Genomic DNA, 27,953 nt, shown 5'->3' with positions numbered 1-27,953 from the left:
GTTGATTGTACTACTGTCAGATTAATAGATAATCACAATCACAATGAAAAAAATACTTGCAATTTATAGTACATTTAAAAATGTGATACTTCATTACCCTAAAACTGCTGCTGACTATCTACAAACAACAATGCAAACTAATTTCTGATCAAAAAGTCACTTTATTGCCCATCATAATTTTATCACATAGAAACAAAACCTGATAGTGGCTCTTCACTGTCCCATTGTCCAATGTTTCCTCGCTAGTTGCCTTTTCTCTTTTCAACTGCCTTTACTCGGCCCTCCAAGCTCTTCAGGCGATGCTCGAGTGCGCTGGCCTGGTTCGAGCTGGAGGTGAGCAGGCTCAATAGGATGTATCCCAGAACTAGGCCGCCGAGGCGCACAGCCGTGGTGTCGGCGCTGGCGCTGCTGTCGCTCACAATCATGGCAAAGAGCCACAGTACCGCCGCCATTTTCACCAACCAGAAGATATGTCGTAGGGCGTCGATAACCAAACGCAGGAGGATGGTCAGGACCCAGTAACCGATGATAGCCAGGAGCCCCCACTGGGCCACTGTGGTCACGCCTTCTGGGGTGAAGCGGGGTAGCGGGAGGGCAGCTGCCAAGAGAGAATTCACACTGTATCATTATGACCAGTTTGAACATTAACACTGTGCTTAAATATATTTTTTTCTGCCTTCATTTAAATAATGTTAAAGAAAGCATTTTCAAGAATAAATGCAGTGTGCATTAAGGCAAACACAACAGCGTGCCGCACAAGTGATGTCACAGCGTGAACCGGAAGGGGGTCAACATCGAAGTGAGCGCTCAGACTACTAATGCTTGTATTGCTTGTTTTCTGCCTGTTGACATAAGGTGTGCTAAAGGATAGGCTCTTGAAACAAGACAATGCCGTTGCTAGTTGCGTAGGACAATGTTTTGAAATAAGTGTCGCTGATAGAATTAAGTAGTGTAATACAATACACTGCCCAAGAGGTGAGAAGGCCAACTTCAAGATGAAATTTTTCAAAATACAGTGAAACACAGAGGTTGCCTACCGTCAAATCCCGTGACCCTGAGGATCTCTGCGACGTACACGGCGATGACGTTGAGGCCGCTGGCAGCTCCTTCGGCAAGGAAACGGATCACAGTTCCCAGAAACTGTTTTGGTTCAGAGATGACTTGTATCAGCTTGCAAGCGTTTCACTCAAACAAAGACAACACATTCTGACTACACCCGGTAGACCCAAAAGGACAAATAGGCATCATCATACTTGTTGTGTAGTTGAGTTTTGTTAGGTGACTACAGTACAACATTTTTAAATTAATGAATAATCATTTTTAGTCACCAAGACTTCAATATCAATCAAGATACAGTAACTGCCATTATTGAATGACGAAATCAAGGTTTTCACTGTCTTTACTAAACATGGACTGGGCTCTATCTGACCAATGTTTTCTCTTATCCCAAAAAGATGGCCTGTCTGTCTGTCTGTCTGTCTGTCTGTCTGTCTGTCTGTCTGTCTGTCTGTCTGTCTGTCTGTCTGTCGTCTTGATCAAACAGAAACTTTCCACCCAAACACAACCATTCAATCTAATGGTCGGTAGTCACCAAATGTTAGTCTGAGAAAAGGGGGGAACTATTTCTGATACGGCACTTGTATTACTTTATTAGTTTGCCTAATGTTGTGGCCAACGAGAATTGCTGAAGTGTATTTTATCATCGCAGACATGGTGTGTTGTTGAATCGAACAAGCAACTGTGCGACCGACAACAGCTGCCTCACTCTATTCCTGTACCCTCCAAACACTCACACAGTGTCACACTAGCAAACACAGGAGCCACCAGTCAAGGTCAAGGGTAGATCTGCAAGCTGCGCATGTGCACCTGCTGCACAACACACTGGCTCAATAAGTGACGACTGTGCATGACTTGGGCATCTGGCAGCTTATGGCGACGGGCATAGATAGCTATGTATGCCTCACTTAAATCAACGAATGTTAATAAGAATTTATTTTAAAAATCTAGTTTCAATTATGAAGACTTTCCAAGAATTGTAGGAATTGTCAAAATAAAAATAGACTAGAATAATGGTGTAAAAAAATAATCGGTTAATCGACAACAAGTAACTTATCAAATTAATCGCCTCATATTTTAATAACCGTGTGATCCTTGGGAGCCATTTTTTTAATTAAAGATAGTCCAAATCTTCTGATTTGAGGTGCTCAAAGGTAACAATTCTTTGTTGTCTATAGTCCATGAAAGCAGACTGATTTATCTTTTCTTTTTATCTCATTCACAACCACTGACAGCGATAAATGTCAAAGATAAATTTTAACTGGGTTGGCAGTGAATGAGTTAATCAAAATGAGACATTTACAAACACACTAAGTAAGTAGAATGTAGTACGTTACTTATGCTGCTATCATGGGACTAATTGTACTTGCCCAACTGAAGAATAAATGTCAGCTTCCTTAAAAATGTAAATGTTATCACAAATACAAAATCTGAACATGATTCACAAAAAAGAAATCTATGTCCTGTGCAAGAATAAAATTTCACTCTCCAAAGAATACATAGTAATTTGTAACAAATGATGAAGTCAAAGTTTGGAGGAGGATTAAGGTCACATGTGGAAATGGAAAATGTGACTTGTCAGCAGTTGGAGAATGAGTCAGCGCAGTTTGAACCACAGATAACGGCAAAAAGTATATGAACAAAATGAACTGTAGTTTGAAGTATCAATTCATACAGAATAAAAATGACCATTCTGAAGTTCAACTCCACTTACTCCATTACTTTGCAGTGTTTAAGTCTCTAATGTTTCAAGCAATATCAGAAGAACTAAAACCAAATTACACCTTTTAAAGGCAACAAAGTAATCATTAAGAACATTATTCTCCTCACAGACTTGAATCCTAATTGGACACATAATCTCATAAAACCTGCTAGATTACAGTTCTATTCCGGTTTCGGATGCAACTATTTCTGTGTCCCTTTGTATTAACAGATGAGAGGCGCAGCAGAAGACATGCAATACTTTACAGCTTGCGAGTAAAGTAGTTAACATGCACTAATTGGAGAAGCATGCCAGCACATGTGGTAAGAGCAAATAAATCTGCCCAAAAAAGATAGTAATGCTCAGATTTTTTCATGCACATGATACTGTGAGATGTTTTCTCATTGGATTTTTTTTTTTGGCTTCAGGATCACTTAGTGCTCTACATCAATGTCAGAATATGGTGTTAATACGTTTGTAACGATGGTTGCCATGTCATGGTTGATACTAGTTCTATTAAAGCAGGAATGGGCAAAGTTTGGCTGTGGGATTTAAATGATCAAGAGTCCTGTAATTTATGTTGTATCAATTTAGTGCCCCCCCCCAAAAAAAAAAGTTTAAAATGTATTATTTGTTTTTAAATTATGGTATTATTCATCTCATTAAACAGTTGGCGAATTCATTATAAATAAACAATATCACTTAACTAGGCACTCCATAAATTCAAGAATAATTAAAATGTTGGTATTTATCTGAAGAGACCATGTCAAGATGCACCCCTGACCCCCCCCAAAAAAGAAAAGCCAGGAGTTAATACCCCAGGGGGGTTCTTACCATGGCCACTGAATAGACGTTCTCCTGACCAAGCAGTGACTCGAGTAACAAGAGTGCACTCTGGGAGAGATGGAGTGAGTGGGTGAAGGCGAGGAAGAGGAGATGATGAAGAGATGCGGTGGTGAGATTAACAAGCAAAAGGGAGGGTTTGAGAAGGACATAAGAGGTTGCATGGGAGACATGGCAGAGTGAAAGAGGCTCAATTAGTGACCTATTAAGAGTTGATCAAACAAGTGTTACATCAGAGCCGGCCCGATGCATAGTGAGCCTGCTGAATTTTTGTTTCTCTGTGTTTGTTTCATTTAAAAATGAAGGAGACATGCAGGATTTGCCATCTTTGGCCACATGAAATGATACGGCTGCCCGGATCTGGCCCACGGCTTGACACCTTGGCTGAAATCAGTGCTCAAAATGCATCTAATCTTACAGAATAAATTGAAAAGATGAAACTGTTTTGGCCTATTTTGCTCCTCCTTTGGATCTGTGTACCTTGGCCACCTGGGGGCAACATAATACAGGCATACAGAAAGAGGCGGTAAAAACTATCGTTCAAATTTTAGTAAACTCCTCGGAAAGCTGCAATATTATTCGTCATTCTTTGCAAAGGATAAAGAAGGTGTGTATTATTATATTGTCTGTGTAGATATGTTGCTATCCTTTGTGTTCAAATATTCATTCTTAAAGGGTTATAACACTGTGATATGCCTCTGCTGGTCATTTAAAAACACGAGTCACTGTCTTAAGTCGAGTTTGCTGTCACCATCCAATGCTTGTATCTCAAATTTTCACTCGCAAGTCAAAGCATTTTTTGATCAAATCTTTAACGCTTGTATCTCAAAATTTTGCTTGCAAGTGAAAGCAAACTTTTTTTTTTTTTAATCAAATCGAAGAAATATAAGAAGTGTAATTTTCCTATAGGTGAGCAGAGTTTTGTGCAGCATAAAGTTACAGGCAGTGACTAACAAGAATGTTAATTATACTTTGGGAATGCAATCTCTGCCAAGTTTTGGATGATGGTCTGCTACGTCACAAACCTAATTACTATGTACGTATGTGTGTGTATGTATGTAAATGTGTGTATATATGTGTATGTATGTATGGGTAGATATCTTATATATAAATTTTGAGGGCCGGCTCTGTTGCACATTAATGATGTTAGAAAGGAATGAAGAGTTGACTAATAGATTAGTAACACGCGCACACACACATGCAAATTAATCATCTTCACTCAGTTTACCTCTGTCGCTGATTGGATGGCACCAATTCCCAGGAGTGATTCCACGTATTGGTGGAACTCTTGGCCGAGCATGCCGCGGAAGGAGACCGTCGGTCGGGTCCCTTTCCCGGCCGGCGACGCTTTCTGTTCGGCCTGCTCTGCTCCAGTATGGAGCACCGCAATAGCCAAAAGCAACAACACACAAGACGGCCGCAAGAAGTGCACCATGACGCGCGCACAAAATCTCATCGTTGGGGGATTGTAGAGCAGCAAAATTCAAAAATCAATTGTGCAGAACCGGTTAATCAGGACGCGTGACTGACTCTCAAGTCAAAATGGACTGAGGATCACGAGTTGAAAATAGTCTGGAGCAATAAAATACCCGCTTCTAGGATTTAGATTCTTAAAGCGTGTTAATGAGTCGAATGCGCCGCCCGAGTATGTATTTAATTATAAACTTTGGCAACGTTACAGTCATATATCTCGCTCCCAACCTCTTGGGCTATATTTGGTATCAAACAGTTGAAATACTTTCTATTGTATTTCAAGAATAAAAAAAGAGCTTCGGCGCAGTAACGTTCCAAAATCTTGGCGGAAATGATGGGAGGAAAAACCCTGTGGGTTTGAGCCGACCACGAGTCTTCTAAATCTTCTTATTTGAGCTCGGAGCCGTACACAAAGTCACGTCTGGCGGTCTTTCGTCTGCACACTCGCATTAAATTAGGATTTGTATGAAACAAAAAGATTATTGTAGCTGCTCAAGGAAAACATTCCAATCCTCGTCGCGTCTGACGACTGCTGCCACACAAAACGAAAAAGACGTGTGGCTCTCTGAAGAGAAGGAAAGGGATTGACGCAGGGGTGTATTCTGGGACTTGTAGTCAAGGATGTCAACTCGTTTTGCGGGAATGCGTAATGTCGTTGCGTAATTACGCAAAACATGACGTAATAGAAGTGGCACGAACCCGGCAAAAGAAGGATTAAAAGTGAAGATTTTTATCTGGTATTAATATACTTAAAATATGTCAATAGAATAAAATTATTTTAAGACTAAAAACATGATTTACATAGAAGGGTGCATTTTAGCATTGGCGTTACGTTTTAAGTTGCTTCACTGCTAAAACTGGGCTTAAGAAAACAATGTTTACATCATTGAAACAAAAACTTTCAATTTGAGTTTCTTTTTTTTGCCCAGCAAGATTTCAATTAAACGGATAATGCCCACATCTAAGCATTGACACATTTCTAAAATTGCTAATGTTTCCACACACACATTTCAAAAGTAACTAAATTTATTGCAAGATTCTTTCGGGAAAAATAATTGATAGGGCAAGTAAAAGTTGCTAAATCTAATGACACAAGTGCTTGTAATCTTAACCACAACAGTGGTTATAACAGTTTCCTTAAAAGGCTGAGAGAAAGGCTCAAATTTCAATTTAATAAGCAGCGGCAACACTTAAGTCACTTGAGAAAATTTCAGTACAGAACAGTTTCAGCAGTTTTCAAATAAAAAAGGAACAATGTACACGCACAAATATTACAATTATTAACTTCAACGTGAGGAATGGGCGGAATGTTGCTCATCTTTGTGTTTGTGTGCGCACCATTTTCATAAACAAATTCAGTCAGTAAAAATGGAATGAAACAACGCTCAACATTAAAGCCTTAAGTCCGATTTGTGGCTGCTCGCATACTTTGGAACCACCACTGAGAGCCTGACCACAAAAGATGAGAAGAGAAGCGAGGCCATGGCCAGCCTTGCTCCGGGCACCATCTGCACTAGTGGGCTCGCAGGCCTAGCCAATGTAAATGCGATGGAAGTCGTTGGCTCCGAAGGCGGCGTTGCACTTGGGGCATTTCCTCTGGCGTGTGTCGTACCGTGTCTTGACGCACTCGAAGCAGAAGACGTGGAAGCACTTTGTCAGGACGGCGTCTTTCACCCGCGAATTGCAACAGGGACATGTGAGCCGAGCCTAGGGGGAGCGTGAGACAGAGAGAGGGAAAGCAAGGGGGGAGTCTCCTTAAATGAATGGACTTAATGAGTGGATAGGAATATCTAGGACAGCAAGCGATATAACTAACTCTTGTGTACTGAGTGAGAGCCGGAGAATGAACTAGAAAATACCCTGCCCCCAAAAAATCTACCAAATAATTTATTTGGGGAAAAAAAAATTCATGACACCAACTCACCTTATACTCACTAATTTCTTCATTTAAGATTTCATCTCCATTGCTAATTTTCTCTGCCGGTTTCTTGGCCTTCTCAATTTTTCTCCTCAGTTTAGAGATGTCCTCCTGAAACAACAATCACAAAGTAAAGGCAAGCATTACTTGCTGCTTGTTTGGCTTACTCCAGGATCGAGATTGATTTTGTCCAAATCTGAGGACAAGAGGCGTTGTGCTGGTGTGATGCGATCAAACAGTCTGCGGATTAGATAGAAGCAAGGCTGGCTGACTCAAGTGAAAAAACATGAGTAATTGACACTCGTTCCCCATAATAGTACTGACGATAAGAATTGTAACTGTCAATATAGAACAAACTATCATAACATTGAATATCGTTTCAAAGTAATCAATCAGCATCTTATTTGAACAGAAATGACTTATAGCTTGCATTTCTCAGGAAGAGAAATAACCTTCAGTTAACAACCCAAAGTGCGAAAATTTGCTGGCTCATTTTGTTTAGTTAAATAGGGGAGCATCTAACGTTATTGTATTAAGGTGAGGTTTTTTTTTTTTGAGAAAAAGAAAAAAAGAAGACATTTCCCCAAGAAGAAACACTTTTCTTTATATGTATTTCACAGTCAATAACAAAAAAAAGACTTGTTTCAATTAGTTTTACTGATGAGAAAAAAAAATGTGATAAAAATATTTTAAAGGCTTGCTTGCTGAACCATCAAGGCATAAAAAACTTGCATTGAATATTGTGCCAAGTAAGCCTGTCCTTTACCTTGAAACCTTTCATTTGACCATCGTAAACGGAGGTTCACCTATATGTGCTGGTACAATTCGACTTTTCCCCTCGTAAGTAACTGGATGCTTTCACACACGATGAGACGCATCGTGAAAGTAGGCGTGAAAGTAGAGTCAGGATGTATTTGCTTGTCTCTTTCACACAGTACCTACTCTAGCAGCTTTTTGGGGGGGGAACGTGTGGCACTTAAGATGATTAGATGCGTGGCGACATCATTGTCAACTGTGGCCAGCAGCTAATCTTGTCACTATGCTAACAGCTGGCAGCTTTCTGCCAGATATGTCACAATCTGGACTATTCCCAGATTTTGTTTTTTTGTTCAAGCCCTCCCATCATGTCCTTACGCAAGACCGTCATCAAGCAAAATGGCAGCTTGGAAGGCCAGTGTGGAAGAGAGGGTTGTGCTTATTGCCTTTTAAAGTGTGACGCTATGGAACAGAGGCCTCGTGTGTATGTGTGCGCCACCTGTGCTCGCCGGGAGTTAAAAGACTCCTTCTCTCTGGAGATGCTATTTTCCACAACCTCCTCTCGCACCACGACGAGTCTCTGCTGGACCTGCTCCAGTTGAATTCGAACCTCCTCTGACAACAAGGTTGACTCTTGGGCCTGGAGGATGACAGTTTCACCTACTGAACTTTCAAGGACTTATTTTAATGTCTTAATTGTTACGCAATGGCTTGTGCGTGAAGGATTAGTGCACAATAAAGGCAACGCTAATATTATTCACATTAGTTCACAGTTCTATTTAGAAAAGTTTAAACAATTCGACCGATTGTTGTAATTAATGTGTGACTTCTACTCCAACACAATGGCCTCCGCTGCAAAGGAAGCGCTTGCTACCTTGCGTTTGTTCATGTCCAGCGCTTGTGTCCTCAGTGTCAACTCTCTCTCTGCAGTGCTGATGGTGCCCTGCAGGAGGCGCTCCTTCTCTTCAAGCTTCCTCACCACCTGCAGCTGTGCATCCACCTAACAATTGTACCAAAAAAACAGTTTAAAGACATAACCTTGAGCAGCGAGCAAACAAAATGTCTTGCGTGTCGGCATACATTGGGGCTTGTATTCTTCCAAGGCCACAGTGGAAATTCACCTGTGTTTTTAAAGTGAGCAATTGATCTGACAGCTCCTCCTTCTCCTCTTTCAGTAGCTTGTGGATCTGGTTGGACTTGATGCGCTCGCTCATCAGCTTGAAGTTGGCGTCATCCTTTTCCCGGAGCTGCTGCATCAGGCGAATGTTCTGTTCCTGCATGTCCTCGAAGGCTTGTCCCGTCACATCCATCTCGCTCAGCAACGCATCCTCCTCCTGCAGACGGAGCAGCGAGGGTGTTAACAGTCGATTCAAAATAATAATCATAATGACAAACATGCTTGCACCTGTTTTGCTGTTGACAGCTTTTTGTTGAGGATGTCAATCTGCTCCTCGACAGAGCGAATCTTTCTTAGGGCCTCTTCATCAGCCATTTTTTTACCCTCCCTTCTCTCCCGCTCCTCCAGCTCCCTCAGCCTCTGACGGAGTTCCTCTGACTGGAATCAGTGACAAAGTTCCACATAAGCCCTCCACACCATTGCCTGAACAATCAGCCATAAGTTGCGTTCTCCATCATGACAACGGTGTGACCGTGTTGTGCAAGGGTTGACCACCTCTGACTTGGCCTTCTTCTCCGCTGCCATCAGTTGGACTTTGTCTCTCTGCTCCTTTGGTGCAGATCGATACATGTCTAAGAGTAGCTTCATCTCCCTCTGGGACTCCTGAGCTTTCCTGTACAGTCGACGTAAAAAATAACATTACCACAACTATGAAATATAAAACACATGACTTCATTTTGTTTGGGAGGGTGGGAAATAAAATCCCAGACAAGGTCTCACTTTAGCTCTACTCTGACAATCTTAAACTGCTCCATCTCTTTCCTCTTGGGCCCTCCAGCTGAAGAAAGACGTTCTCCAGAAGATTCCTCGGCTTGGTTGCCACTTCCCAGTTTCTCCCTCTCTTCCTTTATCCCACTGCGAGTTGGCCTCTCTCTTTCCTTTTCCCTCTCGCGGTCTTTCTCCTCTTTCTTTATGATGTCTTTCTTTTCCTCTTTCTCTTTCTTCTCCTCCTTCTCCTCCTCCTTGACTGTTACCTCAGATTCAACTCCTGGCTCTGTTTTCACCGAGATGCCTAGTGAAGCAGAAAAATCACACAATTGACATTGTGAACAGAACAAAGTTGTACCATTGGTAAATTGAGCAAAATGGTCGTGAAAAGTGAGTCATGCAAACTACCTTCATGAGTTATGTCATGTGAGACATTTTGTGGGAGTGTGAATAAGTTGAAGGTCTCGACTCAGCTGTGTTTGACCTGAGAGATTCTACTTTGCTCACCATTGGCTCATTGACACTTACCAGCGCTGTTTGGCGTAGAAGAGTCATTGTCAGGAGGTTCTGACTTGACCACAGCCTCCCCAGAGACACTCGCTGTCATAGGGGACGTCGTCTCCTCCTTCAAGTCAATCTCCGTGCTCGACTGAGTTTGCAAGATGCTGCTCCCCTTTGAAATGCGAATCTTCAAAGACAACATCAAATACATAATTTCGGCATCATCCTGCACTAATCTGTTTCACAAGTCATTCAATTTTTAGGAAATAGTTCTTTTTTGGCATCAAACCTGGTTGAGTTCAGCTTGTGTCTCTCTCAGTCTCAGCTTGAATTTCACAACCTCGCCCTTCATTTGCTGGTTATGAGTTTGCAGGGTGCTGATCAGATGCCGCATCTCTCTGTTGATCGGGCCTGTAGCGAGCGGTGAGAAACAAGCAAAGGGCACTTGACATCCTTGCCTGCCTCGGTGAACACCGACAAGCAAAAGCAGTTCGGGGTTCCGTGTCATGTTCTGTAAGCTTCGACTCCTCACCGGCTTGCTCGTTGGCAGCGAGAGTTTGTTCAAATTCAATACGTAGCATCTCGTACTCCTTCCTGACTTGAGCGAGGGTATCTTCCAGCTGAAAGACTTCGGTGCGAACCTTTCTTTGCAAAGTTACCTCGTCATTCTGCAAACAATAAAGGCGTCAGTGAGGCAGCGCTCACTTTGGACGGCTACCCACACAACGAGCTTACCTCCATGTGCTCCAGCTGTCGAAGGCGTGCCGTCCTAGTTGTGTTGAGTCGGCCACGCGTCTCGTCTAACTGAGCCTTGAGGATCAGTGACTCGTTGTAAAGCACAGAAAATTGTGACTGCAGACAGCGATACTCAGAGGTATCCTTCACCATGCCCTCTGCTCGACTCAGCAGCTCAGCCTGAGTGGGAAGAGTACACGTTCAGAGAGCAAATTCTCAAAATCGATGTGAAAAAGCTTTCTATTAGTAAAAATATCCACCAAATAATGTAACGGCACATGAAACACACCTTCATGTTGTTATTCTCCTGGAGCACATTCTGCAGATCCTGCTGGAGCTTCTGGAGCTCAATGAGACGATTATCTGCCAGCTCCTGGTTTTCTTCCAGTTCACTGTTTATTTCCTCAAACTGCAGGAGAGCAACATCACCAAACAGGAAAAAAGTTGAAGCATTACTGTACTAAAATATATGTTCTTCACTTACAAAATTCCTACCTTTCTCTTGTTGATGGTGATGGTTCCACATACACTACTGGCCTCCCCACACACTTTATAACCTTTGCTGTTCACCTAGGGTGAGTTTTTTTTTTTTAAAAAAAACAAACAGACATGCATACATACAGTATGTATTGGCCTAAAATAAAATACATCATACCCTCTCTAGTATCTCACTCATGTGTGCATTTAGCCGATTTTCACGTCGACGGATCTTCTCCATATCCCACTGAAGCTCTTCACTCAAAACCTGCAGCTCGCTGACACGTTGGTCTGCCTTGTTTGCTGCACGACCAAGAGATCGGAACTTGACAGAAGAGGAAGAGAGGGCATAAGGGCTGTGCAATATCATTACGACACAGCATGCGTCATATAATGCGTACCTCACTGGTCATTTGATTGTATTTCTGCTTGAGGTCCTCAGACAGTTGTTGAAGACGTTCATTTTGACCGGTCAGCAGCGTGTTCAATTTGGAAGCTACGTGGCATAAACTCCCCGCTGAGAAATAAGAGCCATCGACAATGATTGTGTGTAAAGCACATTTGAGCAAGTCACTAAATCATGTGGCCCCTATTCTATTCGGCTTCATTATTCATTAGTGACTGTTGATTTCTTTTACTGACCAATTCCAGAATCCATGTCTGCTTTCAGTTGGTCTACTGTGCTCTTCAGACACTTGTAGACCTCCACAACACGAGTAGCCTGCATATGGCTGGACTGCACCCTCTCCTGAAGCTCGGCTTCCATTTCCTCACTGGTGCTGCTAGCCAGGGTGGCCAGGAAGGAGTTGGACGTCTCGCCCTGGTGGCCTGTGTGACAACAGTGGAGCACATTCACCAAAATGTCAAACTATATTACATATGACAACATTTTACTTAAAAACAATCAAGCTGAAGTGGCATACTTTTAAATTGCATTAATTTGCATGGATGTACACAAATAAAATTATTTATGTTTCCAAATGTCTGCAGCTTAACTTGCCTAGGGCATTTGTCTCCAGAGACTTCTAGTTGAACACACCGTGTTGTGTAAAATCACCTTCACTAGATTTATTCTACATTTTCTTTCTCATTACCTCTGTCCTTGGACCTCTCCTGATTGGAATCTCCATCTGGTTCAGGGGTTTCCGGCTTCAGGTTCCTTCCTTCTCCCGTTGGAGACTTCTCTGGTTCGCTTGGCGATTGGTCATATAGTCTGATGAACAGCTTAATATTTTCATCAAACTGAAAGTAAAGAATGATAAGACATGTAATTTCTGTTGACATCTTTTAAGGTGCTCTGCTGGATCTTGTTTCCTGTTGCTGAGCATGAACCCCCAGGTGTTCACCTGATTCCAGTATCTATTGAGGATAAGCAGGCTTGCATCATCAGTGGCCTGGCGTGTCTCTAGTCTCTCGATTCGCTCTCGCAATTCATCTTCAATGCCCTGCAAACCAGCAAGCCAAAAATCAGAAGTTTACAGTTAAAAAACACATGCCATGTTTGGAATCAACTACAGAATTCTAAACATTTGCTATTTTCTAATCACTACAAAATGATTTTTACCGAGAGCAAATATAGTAAGTCAGCTGCTTCACATGGGTGGTGCAATAAACATTGATGCACCAAGGGATAAAATGATTTTCCAAAGAGCATCATTCACATTTCAAAATGCATCGTAGGATTCATTGAGGGCAATGAGGATAACCTATAGTCATTAGTAACACATCCAAACAGCACCACAAAATGGTGAGCTTGCTATATAGTACACTACTTAGTAGTGGAACGGGAGTGTTTCAGAACTCAACAAGATTCTGGTTCAACAACAGATTCTGGTTTGTTAAAAAATCAAAATGCACCTGTCTTTGATCCAAAGATTCTCCCAGTTTTCGGTTCTTAGCCTGAAGAGCTTTGATATCTTGTTCTTCCTGAAAAAAACAAGTTGTGGAACATTACCAATGAAGGAGCAAACGAACACACACGGACGGACACCCAAATATAATGTCCTTTAAATTAAGTAGAACGATGGAAGAGAATAATCAAGCTGACCGAGTTAGAAACCCCTCCCAGTTTGATGACCGTCTCCACCGCTGTGCTGCCACTAGCAGCTGCAGCACTTAGACCGGGACCTCCATCCTCTCCATCCCGCTCTCTCCGCTTTTCCGGATGCACACCGGAGGTTGAGGAGGGGCCGCTGGGATCTGCAGGACGCTTCTGTCCTGACATCCTGAGACACCTGTTACAAGACACGCAGTGGTAATAGGGAGATAGTTTCTTCTGCTCTGTGTATGGCATTTCAACTGCTAGTTAGCAACAAAGGTGGCTGTGGGCGTCGTCGTGTAAAACTGAACAAAACATAACAAAACACAGTAGACAGAACATCCCTAAAAAGTTATCTCTGCATCTAAAAGTCGCATTAGCATCAAGCTGTTCTAGCGCTAATGTTAGCCACATGCTAATGGGAGCGCGAAGGTGCCGACTGAAGAGTAACGATCTATTTCAAACACAAAATTTACAGCTTCATGTGCTTGTGTTCAACCCGACCTGAGTCGGAGGAAAAGTCTTACCACTTTTTGACGCAAGATCTTGATAAAAATGTGAAATCTCACGAGCAAATGTTGATGCCGCGGCTTCTTTACTCCCGGAAACGGAAGCTGTAACGAACTATCATTATACATTATTAACTGGACGTGTAGTGCGCCATCTAGTGCCACGGGGGGGTCAATTTAACGTGCCTTGACACGTTCAGACTGGCCACTTCTCATTGTTTCTTACTCAAGTCACCGGAATAAAAATAACACCGGATTGCCGTGTATTTACAAAAAACTCACGGCACATGACCATTTAAAGATGTTGCATAAAGTGTACATACTGTAATAATTATGTTTGGTATGACGGCAGTCAGAAGCGATTCTGGGGTCCGTTGGGGCCCCAAACAGAAATTAACTCACACACTGAAACTTTATATATAACTTGAATTATTAATTATTAATTAAAGACATATAATGAATATTACATGCAATATTCGTATATGATATTATAAATTCCTATTTTCACATTATTTTAAAATCACCTCAAATTTAATCGTATTACTTTTTCTTTAACTAGATATTTATGGAGGCAAAATTCCATCAGGTTAAAGATATTTTTTTGCGGGGGAGGGGTCATTTCTTTGTCTGTTGAGTACAACAATGAACTGCCCTTTTGCCTTTCTCTCCCCCAGTCCTTATATAAAAGAGACTCATCATAAACCTTTGAACATTGAGCAATACTGAAGAGTATAGTGCACCCAGTGCAGAGTCCATGTTGTGTAAAAACTGGATGTTAACAGCTTGTGCAGAACGTGTTTAGTGGGCAGCAACGCATGGCCGCTGCAAAACTTTCATCTCAAAACAACTTTCACAACTAGAATACAAACTCTTACTTTCACTTCAAAACTGAACAAGAAATTATATAATGATATATTATATGCACTTTCTCACACAAAGATAATATTGCAAACACCTTATTTCACAATGACAAACAAAAAATAGAAGAAAATGATTAAAAATTTGCTTCAGTGTGTCTGTGGGAATTTCTGTCTATTCATAGTAACCTTTTCAATGTTAGATCGTTGTTGATGATTGGATGTGAAGTTCTTCTCCACAAAACTAATCCGAGCGTGCCTTTATTGCATCCATAGACTTTTAGGGTGAAACTTGAAGCAACATTTTCCAAATATAGAAACATTCCTGGTCAGTTTTTGTTAGGACGTCTTATATGATTAATACTGTGTTATCGATCCTCCTATTTAGATACTGCACTAGAATTAGATGTGGAATGTAGGTAAGTGCTTCAGATAGCGTTCAGCCTCAGGCCATGATGGCTCACCACTAGTAGTTATCATAGTAGTTAAAAATGTGTAGTGACCTGAATTATGATGATATGGTGCATAATCACATATTGCCCGTAAATGTGTTGTGCCTGTGTTTGTATGCATAATGTAGACATATTCATGTCAACTTTTTTCTGCTGTCAGTCAGTTCAGTTTTAAAGATTTTTTTGTAAGCATAGCTGACATTTGCTAACCTCATCCACAATCACAATGAATCCAAAACACAATGTCAGAAACCTGTATTGCGACATTGCATTAGATAATAATCAAGTGTCAACTTATTGCTTGGATGCCGAATGGTCTTGTTCCATTTGATTGTTTTAACTCCCTTGGACTGCCCCCAAGTCCACAAAGGAGCACTATTGATGCCTTCTAACTCCGCCCATGTTTATCCGCTTCGGGCCAATTGCGTTTCCGGGGTGCCTCACGCCCTGCCACATCACATCAGAAGCGCCTCCTCCTCTCATTTAAATACACTTTTACGTGCGCTTCTCGTGGTCTCCGCATTCAGTGTGACTCAACGCTATATCAGTCAAGTAAGTTTTCCACTTTTTACTACTCATTATTTGTGGACTCTTCTCAAGTGGGATGGAAAGAGAGGAGCGGTCGTCGTTTTATGAAAGCCAGTCGAACGAACCGTCAAAGAACGGTTTCGTTTCCAAAACTTGTTCGACGGGTTGTGTGCTTTTGCAGGCTGAGTCCTGTTGAGATTTCTGAACATTTGAGCGAGTACTGACGCGTCAGCATTAATGCAGGCATATCAATCTTGTGATTGCGTACAAAGAAAACTCCTGCAAGTTCTAGCCTAGTCACTGCAGCTAATACAACTTTGATTTGAAATGGGTGCACGTCTTTCCAAATCCAACTCTTTCTACGTTTTTAAATGCACGTCCAAGTGTACTTTGAACTTGGATTGCAAAAGTAGTGCAGTAGTACTGATTTAACTCATTTAAAGTAAGATATGTATGTATGTATGCAGGCTCTGCAATGTACTTGAGCACAAAAGTTATTATTATTTTTTAACTATTTGTCGTGCAATATCTATATGATAACTTTTAGGCTGACACAAGACTAAGGACTTCTCCACAAATCATTTTTTGAGACTATAACATCAGACTTGTTTGCTTGAATAAGGCCATGGTTGGGAAATAAATTGCTTCTCAACATGTCACTACTGGCCCTGTTTTTTCACTTTATAAGATTCCCAGATCTCAGTCAATCAAGATTTCAACCTAGATTGACCTTACCTTTATTTTTTTGTCAAATTTACGTCGGTCATAACAAGGTTATTTTGACGAAGGAATAGAAAGTATGGATAACTGTTTTCAACTATGGGGAGTAAAAGTAACAAAGCTTCAGAAAAAGAAATACTCAAGCAAAGTACCTTAAAACTTTAGGATGGTATCGAGGCATTTTATACTTAGTTACTTCCTACCCACTGGTTGCACATTAGGTAGGAGAAAACTGGAGGTTGAACCAGGCCAAACATTTACAGAGGTGACGTCAGAGAGGCAGTCAATAATCCAGAGGAGAACATCTTCCTCATACTTTCTGCAGAGCCTTGGCTTGCTCACATCTTAAATAACCTGTTTGTCGTCCTCCAGGATGGCTCAGCAATTTCCAACCCTCTCTCCGGAGCAGAAGAAGGAGCTCTCGGAAATCGCTCAGAGGATAGTGGCCCCGGGAAAGGGAATCCTGGCGGCAGATGAGTCAACTGGTAAGTTCGCTTGAGGGCAAGAGTCATTTTTTTAAAAGACAGCTGCAAACGAGTCTTTGATTTACTTCTCGCCTTTAAGGCACCATGGGAAAGCGTCTCCAGAAGATCAACGTGGAGAACAATGAGGAAAACCGTCGCTGCTTCCGTGACCTCCTCTTTACATCTCCTGACCCCGTCCCTCAAGCCATCGGAGGGGTGATCCTGTTCCACGAGACGCTCTACCAGAAGTCAGACAAAGGAAAGCCCTTCCCCCAAGTCATCAAAGAAAGGGGCATTGTTGTTGGCATCAAGGTGAGCGAGCGGGCAAAGACCTCACAAATCTCTGTACATGTAGGGGTGCAAATGATTTGTCACCTGGGTGGTGACTTGACCTTTTAGCTTTACCCTTTTTTTTACCAAACAACACATGATAAGCGCAATCTGAGCTGCCAGTGGCCACAGCTCACGAGCCACTCATCAGGCAGTCTCATTCGCTGATGCACATGTCACTCACCAGGCCAGGCCCCGCTTTTAGACAACAAACCAACTCTCATATGAGGATCACGCCACCAACTGGACAAACATAATACTAACCGCATTAAAAATTCATTTTAATTGGCAGAATACTTGATTGACAAATCATTTGATTTGATACTGCCTACTCTTTCTGTCTTTAGTCACTATCAGGCACAACAAGAGCTTAAGCACAATTGCTCCATGAGACAATGAAACTAATTTAACATAGTTACGTCAGTCATGTCTGACACTTTCAATTGCCTGTACTGATTTGGCCCTGTAGTCTGTGGGGTGCAATATTAGATACCTGAGTGTAGATACTACAACAAATTTTTAATAGGCCTATCATAGTAATTTACTTATAGTTTGAATCCCTTATAGAGATTTATTCCTTGAAGGACAGATATAAACTCTTTGTGGCTGCGGGACACAGTTTACCCTCCATCAGATTGGCTCATTTTGAAAGTTAATGGCATCTTCCTCCTTCAGGTGGACAAAGGTACAGCTTTTCTGAATGGAACAGATGGAGAGACAACCACACAAGGTAAAAATGGATCCCAGTTGCTTCTTCATCACAAAATGTCTTCCGCAGTTGACGTTGCTCATTTTGCCGTTGGTCCACAGGTCTTGATGGCCTCTCGGAGCGCTGTGCCCAGTACAAGAAAGATGGCTGCGACTTTGCCAAGTGGAGGTGTGTGCTCAAGATCTCAGACAGCTGCCCCACAGCTCTTGGCATTGCAGAGAATGCCAACGTACTGGCCAGATATGCCAGCATTTGCCAACAGGTTGGCACCACACACACACACACCATAGAAATGAATCTCAATTTGTAACTTATAGAATGGCACACAGTAGAATTGGAACAATGTTAATGTGGATCAGCAGTCTCAGATATTCTTGTCTGCCTAGTATGTTATTCTCAGGGAAAGTAAGGAGGATATCCAGAATGTCTTGGACCAGCAGTGTATGTGATGTTTGTCTTCCTTTGAGTAGGTAATTAAAAAAAATAATATCTTCTTAGAATGGACTGGTGCCTATTGTGGAGCCAGAGATCCTTCCAGATGGAGACCATGACCTGCTAAGATGCCAGTATGTCACTGAAAAGGTGGGTAGGCCATCTGTTGGATACTTTTCAAATGAATAAATATTTCTCCCCAGAATCGATGATTGAATACAAATGCACGTGTCTCTTCTCTTCAGGTTCTGGCTGCTGTGTACAAGGCTCTGTCTGATCATCACGTATACCTGGAGGGAACACTGCTGAAGCCCAACATGGTTACAGCCGGACACTCCTGTACCCAGAAGTTCACCCCTCAGGAGGTCGCCATGGCTACCGTGACAGCTCTTCGGCGCACCGTGCCAGCTGCTGTGCCGGGTGAGTGTTTTTCTTCAAGCATTTAATTGTTCTTCCTGTCACTGGTATAGAAGGTTGAGCAATTGTGTAAAATTTGATCATTTACAACAGCACACAATCACTGCATCATTTGGCAATGTCACCTTCTGTGACTTTACAGGCATCTGTTTCCTGTCTGGTGGCCAGAGTGAGGAAGAGGCCTCGCTCAACCTGAACGCCATCAACCAGGTGCAGCTCAATCGCCCCTGGAAGCTCACCTTCTCATATGGCCGTGCGCTGCAGGCCTCCACTCTTGCAGCCTGGCAGGGCAAAGCTGCCAACAAAGCCGCTGCGCAGGAAGTTTTCTGCAAAAGGGCCATGGTAAGCCTCAGCGAATAAACACGCGGGAGTATTCATCTGCTCTGATCTCGTATTACCCAACATTATTGTGACTGGTAAATGATTTGTCAGAAGCTGTTTGTTCCGTAATGTGGAGCAGGTAACATGGCTGATGATTAACTCTTTCCTCAGATCAATGGCCTAGCTGCTAAAGGAGAGTACAAGGCCACAGGGTCGTCCGATCAGGCCTCCATGCAGTCTCTGCACACCACCAACTATGTCTATTAAATGCTCTGACCTCAAGTGTCGACACACTTGGACCAAATATGGATGATCTGAAACGCCTCGGATGGATGGTTGGTTGGATGGATGGATGGATGGTTATCACAAAGGGGATTGCCTTATAACGTTGAGCTACTGTTTGCCTTCCGAAAGGAATAAATTAAGGGACCAAAATGTGTCTGTTCATTTTTTATAATTGACGAATCATCAGTTTAGTTGTTGTTTTTTTGCACTCATGAGGACAATGGATTTTATAATACGGTTCTAGTTAAATAACATCAAAATCTACTGATTTGTGCTTACTCAAAAAATTCTGCCTGAACAAAGATGTGGTTCAGATTTGTATTTAACATTGTTAAATATTGTAGTTTTAAATTTTGATTTACAATACGTTTGCAAAAATGTGTTTGTTCTATACAAACTAAATTAAAACTAATTTGCTTGGCGTATATAGTGGTGAAAGCTAAAGTGCAAAATGAGTGCCATTCAACTTTATCAATATAGTCAAAATCAAAATGGTGGTCAATAAAGCAGGATCACATTCACCATACAGATAAGTGACTTGATAAATTTGAAAATCAAAAGCTCTGTTGGTTAGGACATTTTTACACTATTTTGTGCCTGGGCCTTCAATCGGGTCTGGCCTGACTTAAACCACTTAACAGCACCACTATCACGTTGCAATTAAACACACTGCTAGTGCTAGAGCTGTGCATTTAATATAAATTCATTTACAATTATTACACGCCTCAATTACAAAATTGTCAAAATACATAATTGTGATTATTGTATGTTTTCCATAATCAAACAGTCCTTATCAGTGCAATACAAAAATACAGTATAATATAATAGTTGGCAACTGTGCAAGCATACATTCATCACGCTTACTGAGCAGTTTAGGCTCAATATTTATCTAAGGTGACCAAGAAATTAATAAAAAAAATATACACACACACGCACACACTCACCAGAGATGCTAATTATTAAATGTTTTATGTATGCAGATAGCTACAGAGTTTTTTTTTTTTTTTTTTTGATGGACAAACATGGTCATACTGTCGTGTTGGTAGGCCAGCTAGGTGACATTAAAATTGGATCGCTTAAAGAAACACAAGAACGCAATAATGTGATTTCTAATAACTAGTGGTTTTAAGTTACATTAGCTTGCACTGATATAGTTATGGAACTTTGTGTGCATGTGTGGATAATTGACACAAAAATGACCAAATCCATTCTCGTTATTCTTGGGCTGTTATATCAATCCGTGGTGTTGGAATTTGCTGGAAAAGGACCTGTTGAGAATAGAAAGGATGGTTTAAGTTATGTAAAGTGATGAGTAATACATGAATAACAAATCTAATCCCTTAGCCATCATTGTGACCAAAGAAACATGTCTTTCAGAGTTTCCAGTGACATGCTTATCATATAGGCTACTAATTTGCATCATGAATGTTTCTCACCTTACCTTCTTTTCAATCACTATCGTATTTTTCTGTAAGCAACTTCTGGATATTTTTCCCTTTTTGAGGAAATACGGGGGATAAGATGGGCTTTTTGCTTCAAATGCAATGAACTGTAATGTTGGCATCTTATGGTTACCTGAGTGTGTGTGGATTTCAAAGCCAAGCGTGCAACGACCGACAAGAAGATGAGCAGCACTGATACGCAGAGAGAGCATGTGCACAAAATGCCTTCAATACCATACAGTTGTATCTAAAGAAAGAAAATAATTATTTGGTTTTATCTGAGCAATGAGGAAAATCATGTGCTTGTCTGCTTGAGTAAAATGTCAGTTACCATTCTGCTGTATTGCCACTCTTGCTCCTCTGTTGGCAGTTCATAGTATCTGCTAAAGTGAAATTGGGAAATATAGACAACTCTGAATCCCACAGAGAGAATAATTCCCAAGATCGCAACTATATACATGGCCAAACAAACTGTCACCTGAAAGACATGAAATTGTTTATTGACTCCAGGCTCAAACTGTCACCACAATAAAACCTCAATCACACTTTGACACTCCTAAATGATAAAGAGAATAGTGAAGATGATGAAATAATTAATTATGACAATTAAGTGCATGTTTTCCATGAGAACATTAACAACAAATAGATAGCCATTCTAAATAAAAAATGTTGGTTGCGATTGTCTTCCAATTCCGGAATGACCCAATTAACCTACCATCCTCTTTGACGGACATGCTCCAGTGTAGATAGACAAGCTTCCACAGACAAGGAACTGCAGGAAATACAAAAACAAAATATTACCATGTGGATAACCTTATCATCTGACTCAAAGCCTCAGTTGGAGCAAAATGTTTTGTAATTGTAGTTTGGAGTGGTAGAAAGCTGCTCTTCATCAGATTGCTGGGTGACATTTAATTTGTTTTGTGGGTCTTTTGGGGAGGCACCCAAACACAATTTTACCAGTGGAGGATAATGAGATGGGTTGAAATATTGTTTACCAGAGCTCCCTGCCAGAAAGGAATTAAAATGCTGGTGGAATTTTCCACAGTTTCACTGATCAAGATGAATCCCATGATGACTTCAGCACATCCACAGATCACGATGACAATCTGGTGAAAAGAAAAGCATCCTGTCTCACTGCATACAAGAATGGAAAACAGAAAGGATGAATCTTTACCCCAAGACTTTGAGGCTCTCTTTGGACAAAGCGATGCAGAGGTTTGCTGGACATCAGCACCTTGGCTTCATGCCGCCGATTCTGCCCTTGACCACTTGTGATCTCTGTGGCGTTGTTTGTTGGCATGCTGCAATCCATGGCTTGACAAGAGGAAAACAATGTTAGCCAATCCCCATTTGCATTCTGTCCACAAAGAATTAGCAGCAACGCTTGTAATTCACCACTCTTTTGAAGGGACTGACACTGGCAAAGCAAATCAGACCTCTGATGTAAAAACATCAACAACAGTTGAACAATATGAAAGACACATGCAGAAACCCACCTCGCTTTAGTTTTTCACAGGGAGAAGTTATGCTGTGGGTGGGGAGGGAAGTGAAAGAAATGTGACACTACCAAGAGGAGGAGCTAAGCACTGGGGATGTCGCAGTATGTGTATTCACATGGAAAGAGTGTCAAATGCTGTGTGGATGTTAGTTTGTTTTTGCTGCAAGTTAGTAAGTGCATCAGTGTCGATATCTAACTTGTTTTCAATGTTCAGTATAGAAAATATTTCTTACGGATTGATTTTCAGAAGGGATGAGGTCAATAACTGAAATTATTTTAGTAGAGGTTGTACTCAGCAACAGATTTATTTTAAAGCAGCAAAATACATTTTAAAAACAAAGCTTGTTCATCACCATTGATGAATTTGCTTTAATAAAAAATGTTAGAGTGGTGCTTACTCTGACTTATTTTTTGCAAGAACCACACAGTATGCCCTTTTTAAGCACTTGCAAATGGAGAGTCATTCGTCGCTGTGCGTACAGCGATGATCGAATGAGGTCTGACTCAGGCCTCTTGCAAGAGCATTTTTATTGAGAGAACCAGGGTGGGGGTGAGAGTGGACTGGATGGAGTTGAAGCCCTTGACCTCTAGTCAAAGCGTAGCAGGGGGTGTTTTGCGACGTTGTGTAGGACGGGACAAGCTAGGTTATTTATTACAGGTTACATTCTAACATAAGCATAAAACTAATCTAGCTAGGTTACATTCCAACATAATCATACGATCAAGATAATCTGTAAACCCTAACAAAAAATGTTACAGGTACAGTTTTTTATTTATTACAGGTTACATTCTAACATAAGCATAAAACTAATCTAGCTAGGTTACATTCCAACATAATCATACGATCAAGATAATCTGTAAACCCTAACAAAAAATGTTACAGGTACAGATGATATAATAAATGCATATTGACTGTTTACTATCTCTTTTTTTTTTTTTTTTTTAATTAAGCATTTTGTGGACTATAAATTACACCTTTAAAAAACAACAACATAGGTTAGCCAGGGTGGCAGAGTGGTGCACTGGTTGGCACGCCCGCCTCACAGTTCAGAGATGCGGGGTTTGATTCCGGATCCAGCCTTCCTGTGTGGAGTTTGAATGTTCTCCCTGTGCCTGCGTGGCTTTCCATAGGTTACCTCCTCATTCATTCACCCTGCGTCAGATACATGTTGCAAAAAAATCTGTTTTCTGCAGAAATGTTTTTCTTCATGATGATTTTTTTATTTGTGACTTTTAGTCCAAAAATGTGTTGCATTATATTTATGATCATAGCACAAAGAAGCAATCATAAATCCATTCATCCATTCATTCATTCATTATCCGAACCGCTGTATCCTCACAAGGGCCGTTGGTGTTATACATTTAAAACTTATGCGAGTGCGTTTTATAAAATGTAATGCATCCTTTTCCTTTCTTAAATGGATCTTTGCTGTTTATGTACTTAATGTTGCATTCCCAATCCGATTTGCCGTCAAGACGAAGGGATGCAGCTGCCCTGCAATGCAACGCAGCTGTATCTATAAATTCCTGGTTTGACGGATTTCATTTGATAAGCAATGTCGGCGAGTGAGTATTTACCATGCACTGTGCGGAGGAAGACAGTAGATGGTGCTCCAGGAGATATGCTGCCTTCCGCCTCACATCACCTTCACTGCAATATTGAAAAGTTTCTAGAAGTGAAATGCCACCTTGCCTCTCAAAGTCCTCAACCACCTGAGGAAGAATATAAGTCAGCCCTGATAGGAGATGAAGACAGTGTGATGCAAGTGGGTCACAATCAAGTGTTTGACTTACTTGAGAACCATGACTTAATAGCATGAAAAGGATGTCGAGACTCAGGGTCACAGCCTCTCGTTCTGCCATTTTAAGTGTGGCAGACAGGGAAGACAGCAATCCGTGATCAGCTAACTGGAGGCAGAACTCCTTCTTCTTGTGGGCCACGTTTGCCAAAACTCTCAGGATCTGAATGTGAGATGACAGATATGGAGCCCAACATCATTAATATAGCATATATCTATATCTATATGCTATATAGATATAGATATATGCTATATTAATATATATATTGCGATGTTATTTCTTTATTTAACTTTAACTGTTTTTGTACAGACCATTGTGGTAATGCCTTGAGAGAATAGAAGTTGAATCAGAATTGGCCCCAAGTTGAGCGTCATCAAGTCCGAACAAAACAGACTGGATTGAGCTGAATCAAATTAGAGGAAACAAACAAACAAAAAAAAACAAAGGAATTATACTTTGACACTGCTCTTGAGTAGCCAAGCATAGCAGTAACTCAATATGGCCGTGATGACTCTGGATTACACAACCAGCTTCTAATAGCAGGCTTGGAGAAACTGAAGAGAGTTGGCCTATCAGGTGACTGTATATATTGACCTGTTTATAGTTGTTGATCTCAACAAAGATAGCATTTAGCAACTAATGTAATAACTACAGCACCGGTCACAGGATTGACTACTTTTCCTAAAACCTCAGTGATGCACTGTGGGTCTCGAGAGTTGTTTTACTTTGTGTTTAAACAAAATGTGGTGAAAAATACGTATATATAGAATGACAAAGCACCTGTGAGATTATTGAGGACCCAGGCACTCTCTCTGGCCAAAGAGGGCCGAGTCTGGACGTAAGCCTGAAGCAGAGCACAGAGAGAACCCGCAAGCTCAACGTCACTCAAACAAGCCTCTGCCACATCTGGCGTGCAGTAGGACAGGAGGTTCCCTACACACCTCAGTAGAGGACGGACGAGCTGATGAGGTGGACAAAAGGTGAAAAGTTCAAATTAAACATGTACTATTAACTTTAGTACACTATGCCTGGAAATAAAAAAATTATGTACTGTAAAAGGCAAAACAAAAATGAGCTATTTGTTGTTGTGCTGAGAGATTTTTCTAATGAAAATGTGCTCCAAATGGTTGGAATTATTCAAAATTAACGCACCAGTTCAACGCCCTCTTCTTTGTTTCCTTGAGCAACAGCACTACCCAATGACGCTAACAACGTACTGCACCGCAGCAGAGCCCCGCAAGCCAACAGAGCATGGTTATCCTCCCCGCTTTGGAGAAGATCGCAACAGAACAGATCTTTACTAACACTTACAAAGTTAAATGTGATTATATAAGTGTTGATTGACATAGATAATAAATCGACAGCACTCACCTGGACGTGAGGTAGTGCAGACACCATGCACACTCAATAGCAGGGCCCAGAGAAAAACTCTGGTCAGGTGTCAGGCATGCTAAAAGGTGTGAAGGTAAACTAGAGGCCAGAACCAACCTGTAAAATGTAAGAAAACAACGACAGTGAAACCTCCAGGGTTCAACATCCAGAGGTTCATGCAAAAAAGTCAACAAAAAAGGAAAACAACTGGCTGTAAAAAAAGCTGTCAATTACAATATAAGTAAACATACACAATATTAAATAAAGCAAAGGTACACAGTATTTTATTATCAACAGTAGGGAGCTTGCTTCCATTGATATTATCATTACTGTCGTTACTACCATCATCATCGTCATCACAAACATGTTTGTCATATACTGATACAAATTATTATTTTCTTTAACCATCTATTTATTTTCCTCTCTGCTAGTGTTTTTGAATTCTATTTAGTTTGTTATCATTATTGTGAATATTAATAATATGAATATTATTTTCTTCTTTTTGTATCATATATACATACACATTCTGTTCCTAATGTATTTATTTTGGAGACCTTTCCTGTTTTCCATTAATTGGTTTTCCCACTTGTAACACCATGCATGTACGTGGTAGTTGAGGTGCTTACGGGATTATTTTCTCAGATGCATCTTTCGTTTGGAGAAGCTGTGAAAGGGTGAAGCCGATAGCTTCCACCACTGCTGTGTTATGCTTCTGGTTCTGGACACATGTATTATAATGTACTATTGAGGGCAGGCACCCTTTCAATGTGTTTCATTTACTGTACTTCCGACAGAGTGACTCTTGTACCTCTATACAGCTGGCAAGTGCTGGTATAATTCCCTGAGCCAGAAGTTTCTCTCTGACAACATCACTGTCCGGACACAAGTTCCCAAGCGTGTAGAGACATAACTCCTGCGTGAATACACAAAAACAGGAAAATGAATGCTTGTAAAATTGGGTGTGGGGAGAAAGGTTACTCACAGTAAACTTGGTGCTTTGTCCAGACAGATAGGTGAGGAGGTAGGGCGTGGCAGGCAGACAGGCTGGGCCCACACTGGGGTGAGGTGAGTGAGACAGCTCGTGGAGACAGCGGACAGACTGCAGACGACACTGAGTGTTGGGGCCAGTGAGGAGGCCCACCAGCATGTGGATACTGTTCTCTTGCCTAGGCAGAAAGCACATGGTTGATAGCCAACATTATTCAGTAAAGGCTACATAAAGAAAAAGGAAAGGGGGGTTTACTTGATGAAGAGAAGCTGAACTGAGAGGTCACGGAGAGATTTACTCAAGGTTTTAAGGTGAGCCTCCCTCTCAGGACCACTGTGTTGAAGTTTGTGGAACAGACTGATAACATCCTGCATAGAGGACACAACTTAAATTTTCATTTCACTTTCATTGATCTGAACATATAGCTGTCACTTACATTTTTATCTGAACAAGTGTGCAAGATGTCTACTTGCTGGTCCTCATCTTCATTTACCAGGAGTCTCTTGCTTACCAATTGTCTGTCTCGGCGGGCCTGACGGAGGGCTAAAGAACCAAATAAATACATATATGAATGAATAAATGGTAAACAAATATTATTATTTACATACGAGTATTTTGACTTGTGTCTAATAAACGAGGTAAAACCCGCCACTGCCTCCAAGTACAGTGCGCTTCTTGATCACAGCAGAATACGTCCACAATGACATATTATATAATATTTGATGGTCTTGTTCAAAATAGGGCATTCATTTATTTACTTAATGGTGTTTCCTGGGAATTATTATAAAAATAATATTGATTACATGATACACGGCTTATGCTGACCATGTCTAGACGCAGTTGCAAAAACAAACAATTAAACGAGAACAAAATCGGCAACAGAGTCTACTTACCTTGACGGGAAAATGGAGTTTAATAATAAGTATACACGATTTTCCATTACTTTGATTCGTTCAATGGTGGCAAAGAATCACGGTTCTTACTTTTTTCGTGCTCTTGCCTCTTTACTCGGAACTCCTCTAGGCTGTAGCCTGCTCGGCCAGCTTTATGGCCGACTCTACTTAACCTCCACATTATCCTGATTTTGAAAAAGCGTAAACTTCAACTAACAGCCCAGGTTGCCATTGAGTTCAGATTGAACAGCAAAACAATTTGCGACGCGAGTTCTTCTTCTGCTGAGATTTATTGGCGTCTGACAGCTGTTTGGTACAACATCCCCACCTACTGGTGAAAGGATGATGATTATCCTCGTTGCCGGTGTTATTGCGTTAAATGCATTTGACAAAATGAATATAATGCAGTGAAAACACTTAATGTCAACCCGTGTTGTGATATGTTCGTGCCACAACTCATGAAACAGCACAATGCATTGTTGGATGGATTGATTTTTAAAAGACCATCATATTTTTATGACTATTCAAGATGTATTGTGCATGCATTGAG

The 27,953-nt window shown here is 41.2% G+C and overlaps 5 protein-coding genes across 11 annotated transcripts; 1 reads left to right on the top strand and 4 right to left on the bottom strand.

Moving 5' to 3' along the window:
* Positions 1 to 141: 141 nt before the first annotated feature.
* Positions 142 to 5,674, bottom strand: LOC148404484 (voltage-gated monoatomic cation channel TMEM109). Of its 2 annotated transcripts, XM_088383802.1 has the most exons (4): positions 4,830 to 5,674; positions 3,593 to 3,652; positions 1,038 to 1,140; positions 142 to 598 (listed from the first exon to the last, which is right to left on the bottom strand). In XM_088383802.1, exons 1-4 carry the CDS (start codon positions 5,055 to 5,057, stop codon positions 243 to 245), a joined length of 747 nt encoding a protein of 248 aa, XP_088239928.1. In that variant the 5' UTR covers positions 5,058 to 5,674; the 3' UTR covers positions 142 to 242. The 2 variants fall into 2 exon arrangements, with proteins under 2 accessions (XP_088239928.1, XP_088239936.1); XM_088383810.1 differs by lacking the exon at positions 3,593 to 3,652 and having other exon boundaries at positions 4,830 to 5,673.
* A 408-nt stretch (positions 5,675 to 6,082) lies between these two features.
* rnf20 (ring finger protein 20, E3 ubiquitin protein ligase) lies at positions 6,083 to 14,053 on the bottom strand. The gene is made up of 22 exons (XM_088387427.1): positions 13,912 to 14,053; positions 13,394 to 13,580; positions 13,204 to 13,272; positions 12,693 to 12,791; positions 12,441 to 12,588; positions 11,989 to 12,174; positions 11,748 to 11,863; positions 11,525 to 11,671; positions 11,365 to 11,439; positions 11,159 to 11,278; positions 10,870 to 11,049; positions 10,667 to 10,802; positions 10,424 to 10,545; positions 10,162 to 10,321; positions 9,646 to 9,937; positions 9,421 to 9,538; positions 9,154 to 9,303; positions 8,870 to 9,082; positions 8,623 to 8,748; positions 8,248 to 8,388; positions 6,999 to 7,103; positions 6,083 to 6,781 (listed from the first exon to the last, which is right to left on the bottom strand). The coding sequence occupies exons 2-22, from the start codon at positions 13,568 to 13,570 to the stop codon at positions 6,605 to 6,607; spliced, it is 3,057 nt and encodes a 1,018-aa protein (XP_088243553.1). The 5' UTR covers positions 13,571 to 13,580; positions 13,912 to 14,053; the 3' UTR covers positions 6,083 to 6,604.
* A 1,551-nt stretch (positions 14,054 to 15,604) lies between these two features.
* Positions 15,605 to 19,558, top strand: aldob (aldolase, fructose-bisphosphate B). The gene is made up of 9 exons (XM_088383770.1): positions 15,605 to 15,754; positions 16,823 to 16,935; positions 17,015 to 17,226; positions 17,920 to 17,974; positions 18,055 to 18,215; positions 18,452 to 18,535; positions 18,631 to 18,805; positions 18,945 to 19,144; positions 19,295 to 19,558. Exons 2-9 carry the CDS (start codon positions 16,824 to 16,826, stop codon positions 19,388 to 19,390), a joined length of 1,095 nt encoding a protein of 364 aa, XP_088239896.1. The 5' UTR covers positions 15,605 to 15,754; position 16,823; the 3' UTR covers positions 19,391 to 19,558.
* A 526-nt stretch (positions 19,559 to 20,084) lies between these two features.
* LOC148404481 (uncharacterized) lies at positions 20,085 to 22,462 on the bottom strand. 2 transcript variants are annotated; one of them, XM_088383783.1, is made up of 7 exons: positions 22,350 to 22,462; positions 22,028 to 22,167; positions 21,849 to 21,959; positions 21,566 to 21,622; positions 21,182 to 21,328; positions 20,984 to 21,097; positions 20,085 to 20,676 (listed from the first exon to the last, which is right to left on the bottom strand). In XM_088383783.1, exons 2-7 carry the CDS (start codon positions 22,163 to 22,165, stop codon positions 20,623 to 20,625), a joined length of 621 nt encoding a protein of 206 aa, XP_088239909.1. In that variant the 5' UTR covers positions 22,166 to 22,167; positions 22,350 to 22,462; the 3' UTR covers positions 20,085 to 20,622. The 2 variants fall into 2 exon arrangements, with proteins under 2 accessions (XP_088239909.1, XP_088239902.1); XM_088383776.1 differs by lacking the exon at positions 22,350 to 22,462 and adding an exon at positions 22,249 to 22,328.
* Positions 22,463 to 22,783: 321 nt separating this feature from the next.
* Positions 22,784 to 27,682, bottom strand: tmco6 (transmembrane and coiled-coil domains 6). 5 transcript variants are annotated; one of them, XR_015860074.1, is made up of 13 exons: positions 27,494 to 27,682; positions 26,947 to 27,053; positions 26,766 to 26,878; positions 26,505 to 26,688; positions 26,331 to 26,435; positions 26,149 to 26,240; positions 25,523 to 25,639; positions 25,304 to 25,418; positions 24,932 to 25,112; positions 24,463 to 24,554; positions 24,146 to 24,313; positions 23,930 to 24,002; positions 22,784 to 23,504 (listed from the first exon to the last, which is right to left on the bottom strand). XR_015860074.1 is itself a non-coding variant. In XM_088383752.1 (13 exons), exons 1-13 carry the CDS (start codon positions 27,582 to 27,584, stop codon positions 23,496 to 23,498), a joined length of 1,509 nt encoding a protein of 502 aa, XP_088239878.1. In that variant the 5' UTR covers positions 27,585 to 27,682; the 3' UTR covers positions 22,784 to 23,495. The 5 variants fall into 5 exon arrangements, 4 of the variants coding, with proteins under 4 accessions (XP_088239878.1, XP_088239889.1, XP_088239884.1 ...); XM_088383752.1 differs by having other exon boundaries at positions 23,930 to 24,064; XM_088383763.1 differs by lacking the exons at positions 22,784 to 23,504; positions 24,463 to 24,554 and adding an exon at positions 23,531 to 23,846 and having other exon boundaries at positions 23,930 to 24,064; positions 24,932 to 24,995; positions 25,093 to 25,112.
* Positions 27,683 to 27,953: the final 271 nt, after the last annotated feature.

Source organism: Syngnathus floridae, chromosome 1 (assembly GCF_059516105.1).
Source record: "Syngnathus floridae isolate MCC-2025c chromosome 1, RoL_Sflo_1.0, whole genome shotgun sequence".
In the NCBI taxonomy this organism is placed as follows: domain Eukaryota; kingdom Metazoa; phylum Chordata; class Actinopteri; order Syngnathiformes; family Syngnathidae; genus Syngnathus; species Syngnathus floridae.
This window is presented reverse-complemented; position numbering and strand designations above follow the sequence as displayed.

Coding starts and splice junctions, on each gene's coding strand:
- LOC148404484 (XM_088383802.1), bottom strand. CDS start 5,057: ATGAGATTTTGTGCGCGCGTCATGGTGCACTTCTTGCGGCCGTCTTGT. Junction 3,653..4,829: donor CCATCCAATCAGCGACAGAG/GTAAACTGAGTG, acceptor CATCTCTCCCAG/AGTGCACTCTTGTTACTCGA. Junction 599..1,037: donor CAGGGTCACGGGATTTGACG/GTAGGCAACCTC, acceptor CTCTCTTGGCAG/CTGCCCTCCCGCTACCCCGC.
- rnf20 (XM_088387427.1), bottom strand. CDS start 13,570: ATGTCAGGACAGAAGCGTCCTGCAGATCCCAGCGGCCCCTCCTCAACC. Junction 12,175..12,440: donor GGAGAGGTCCAAGGACAGAG/GTAATGAGAAAG, acceptor GTTGTCACACAG/GCCACCAGGGCGAGACGTCC. Junction 8,749..8,869: donor TGCTCACTTTAAAAACACAG/GTGAATTTCCAC, acceptor TACAATTGTTAG/GTGGATGCACAGCTGCAGGT.
- aldob (XM_088383770.1), top strand. CDS start 16,824: ATGGCTCAGCAATTTCCAACCCTCTCTCCGGAGCAGAAGAAGGAGCTC. Junction 17,227..17,919: donor GCATTGTTGTTGGCATCAAG/GTGAGCGAGCGG, acceptor TTCCTCCTTCAG/GTGGACAAAGGTACAGCTTT. Junction 19,145..19,294: donor TTTTCTGCAAAAGGGCCATG/GTAAGCCTCAGC, acceptor CTCTTTCCTCAG/ATCAATGGCCTAGCTGCTAA.
- LOC148404481 (XM_088383776.1), bottom strand. CDS start 22,306: ATGTTTTTACATCAGAGGTCTGATTTGCTTTGCCAGTGTCAGTCCCTT. Junction 22,168..22,248: donor TCAGTCCCTTCAAAAGAGTG/GTGAATTACAAG, acceptor CCTCTTGTCAAG/CCATGGATTGCAGCATGCCA. Junction 21,623..21,848: donor CTTTCTGGCAGGGAGCTCTG/GTAAACAATATT, acceptor TATTTCCTGCAG/TTCCTTGTCTGTGGAAGCTT.
- tmco6 (XM_088383744.1), bottom strand. CDS start 27,584: ATGTGGAGGTTAAGTAGAGTCGGCCATAAAGCTGGCCGAGCAGGCTAC. Junction 26,689..26,765: donor GTTCAGCTTCTCTTCATCAA/GTAAACCCCCCT, acceptor CTTTCTGCCTAG/GCAAGAGAACAGTATCCACA. Junction 25,419..25,522: donor CTGCACTACCTCACGTCCAG/GTGAGTGCTGTC, acceptor TCTTCTCCAAAG/CGGGGAGGATAACCATGCTC.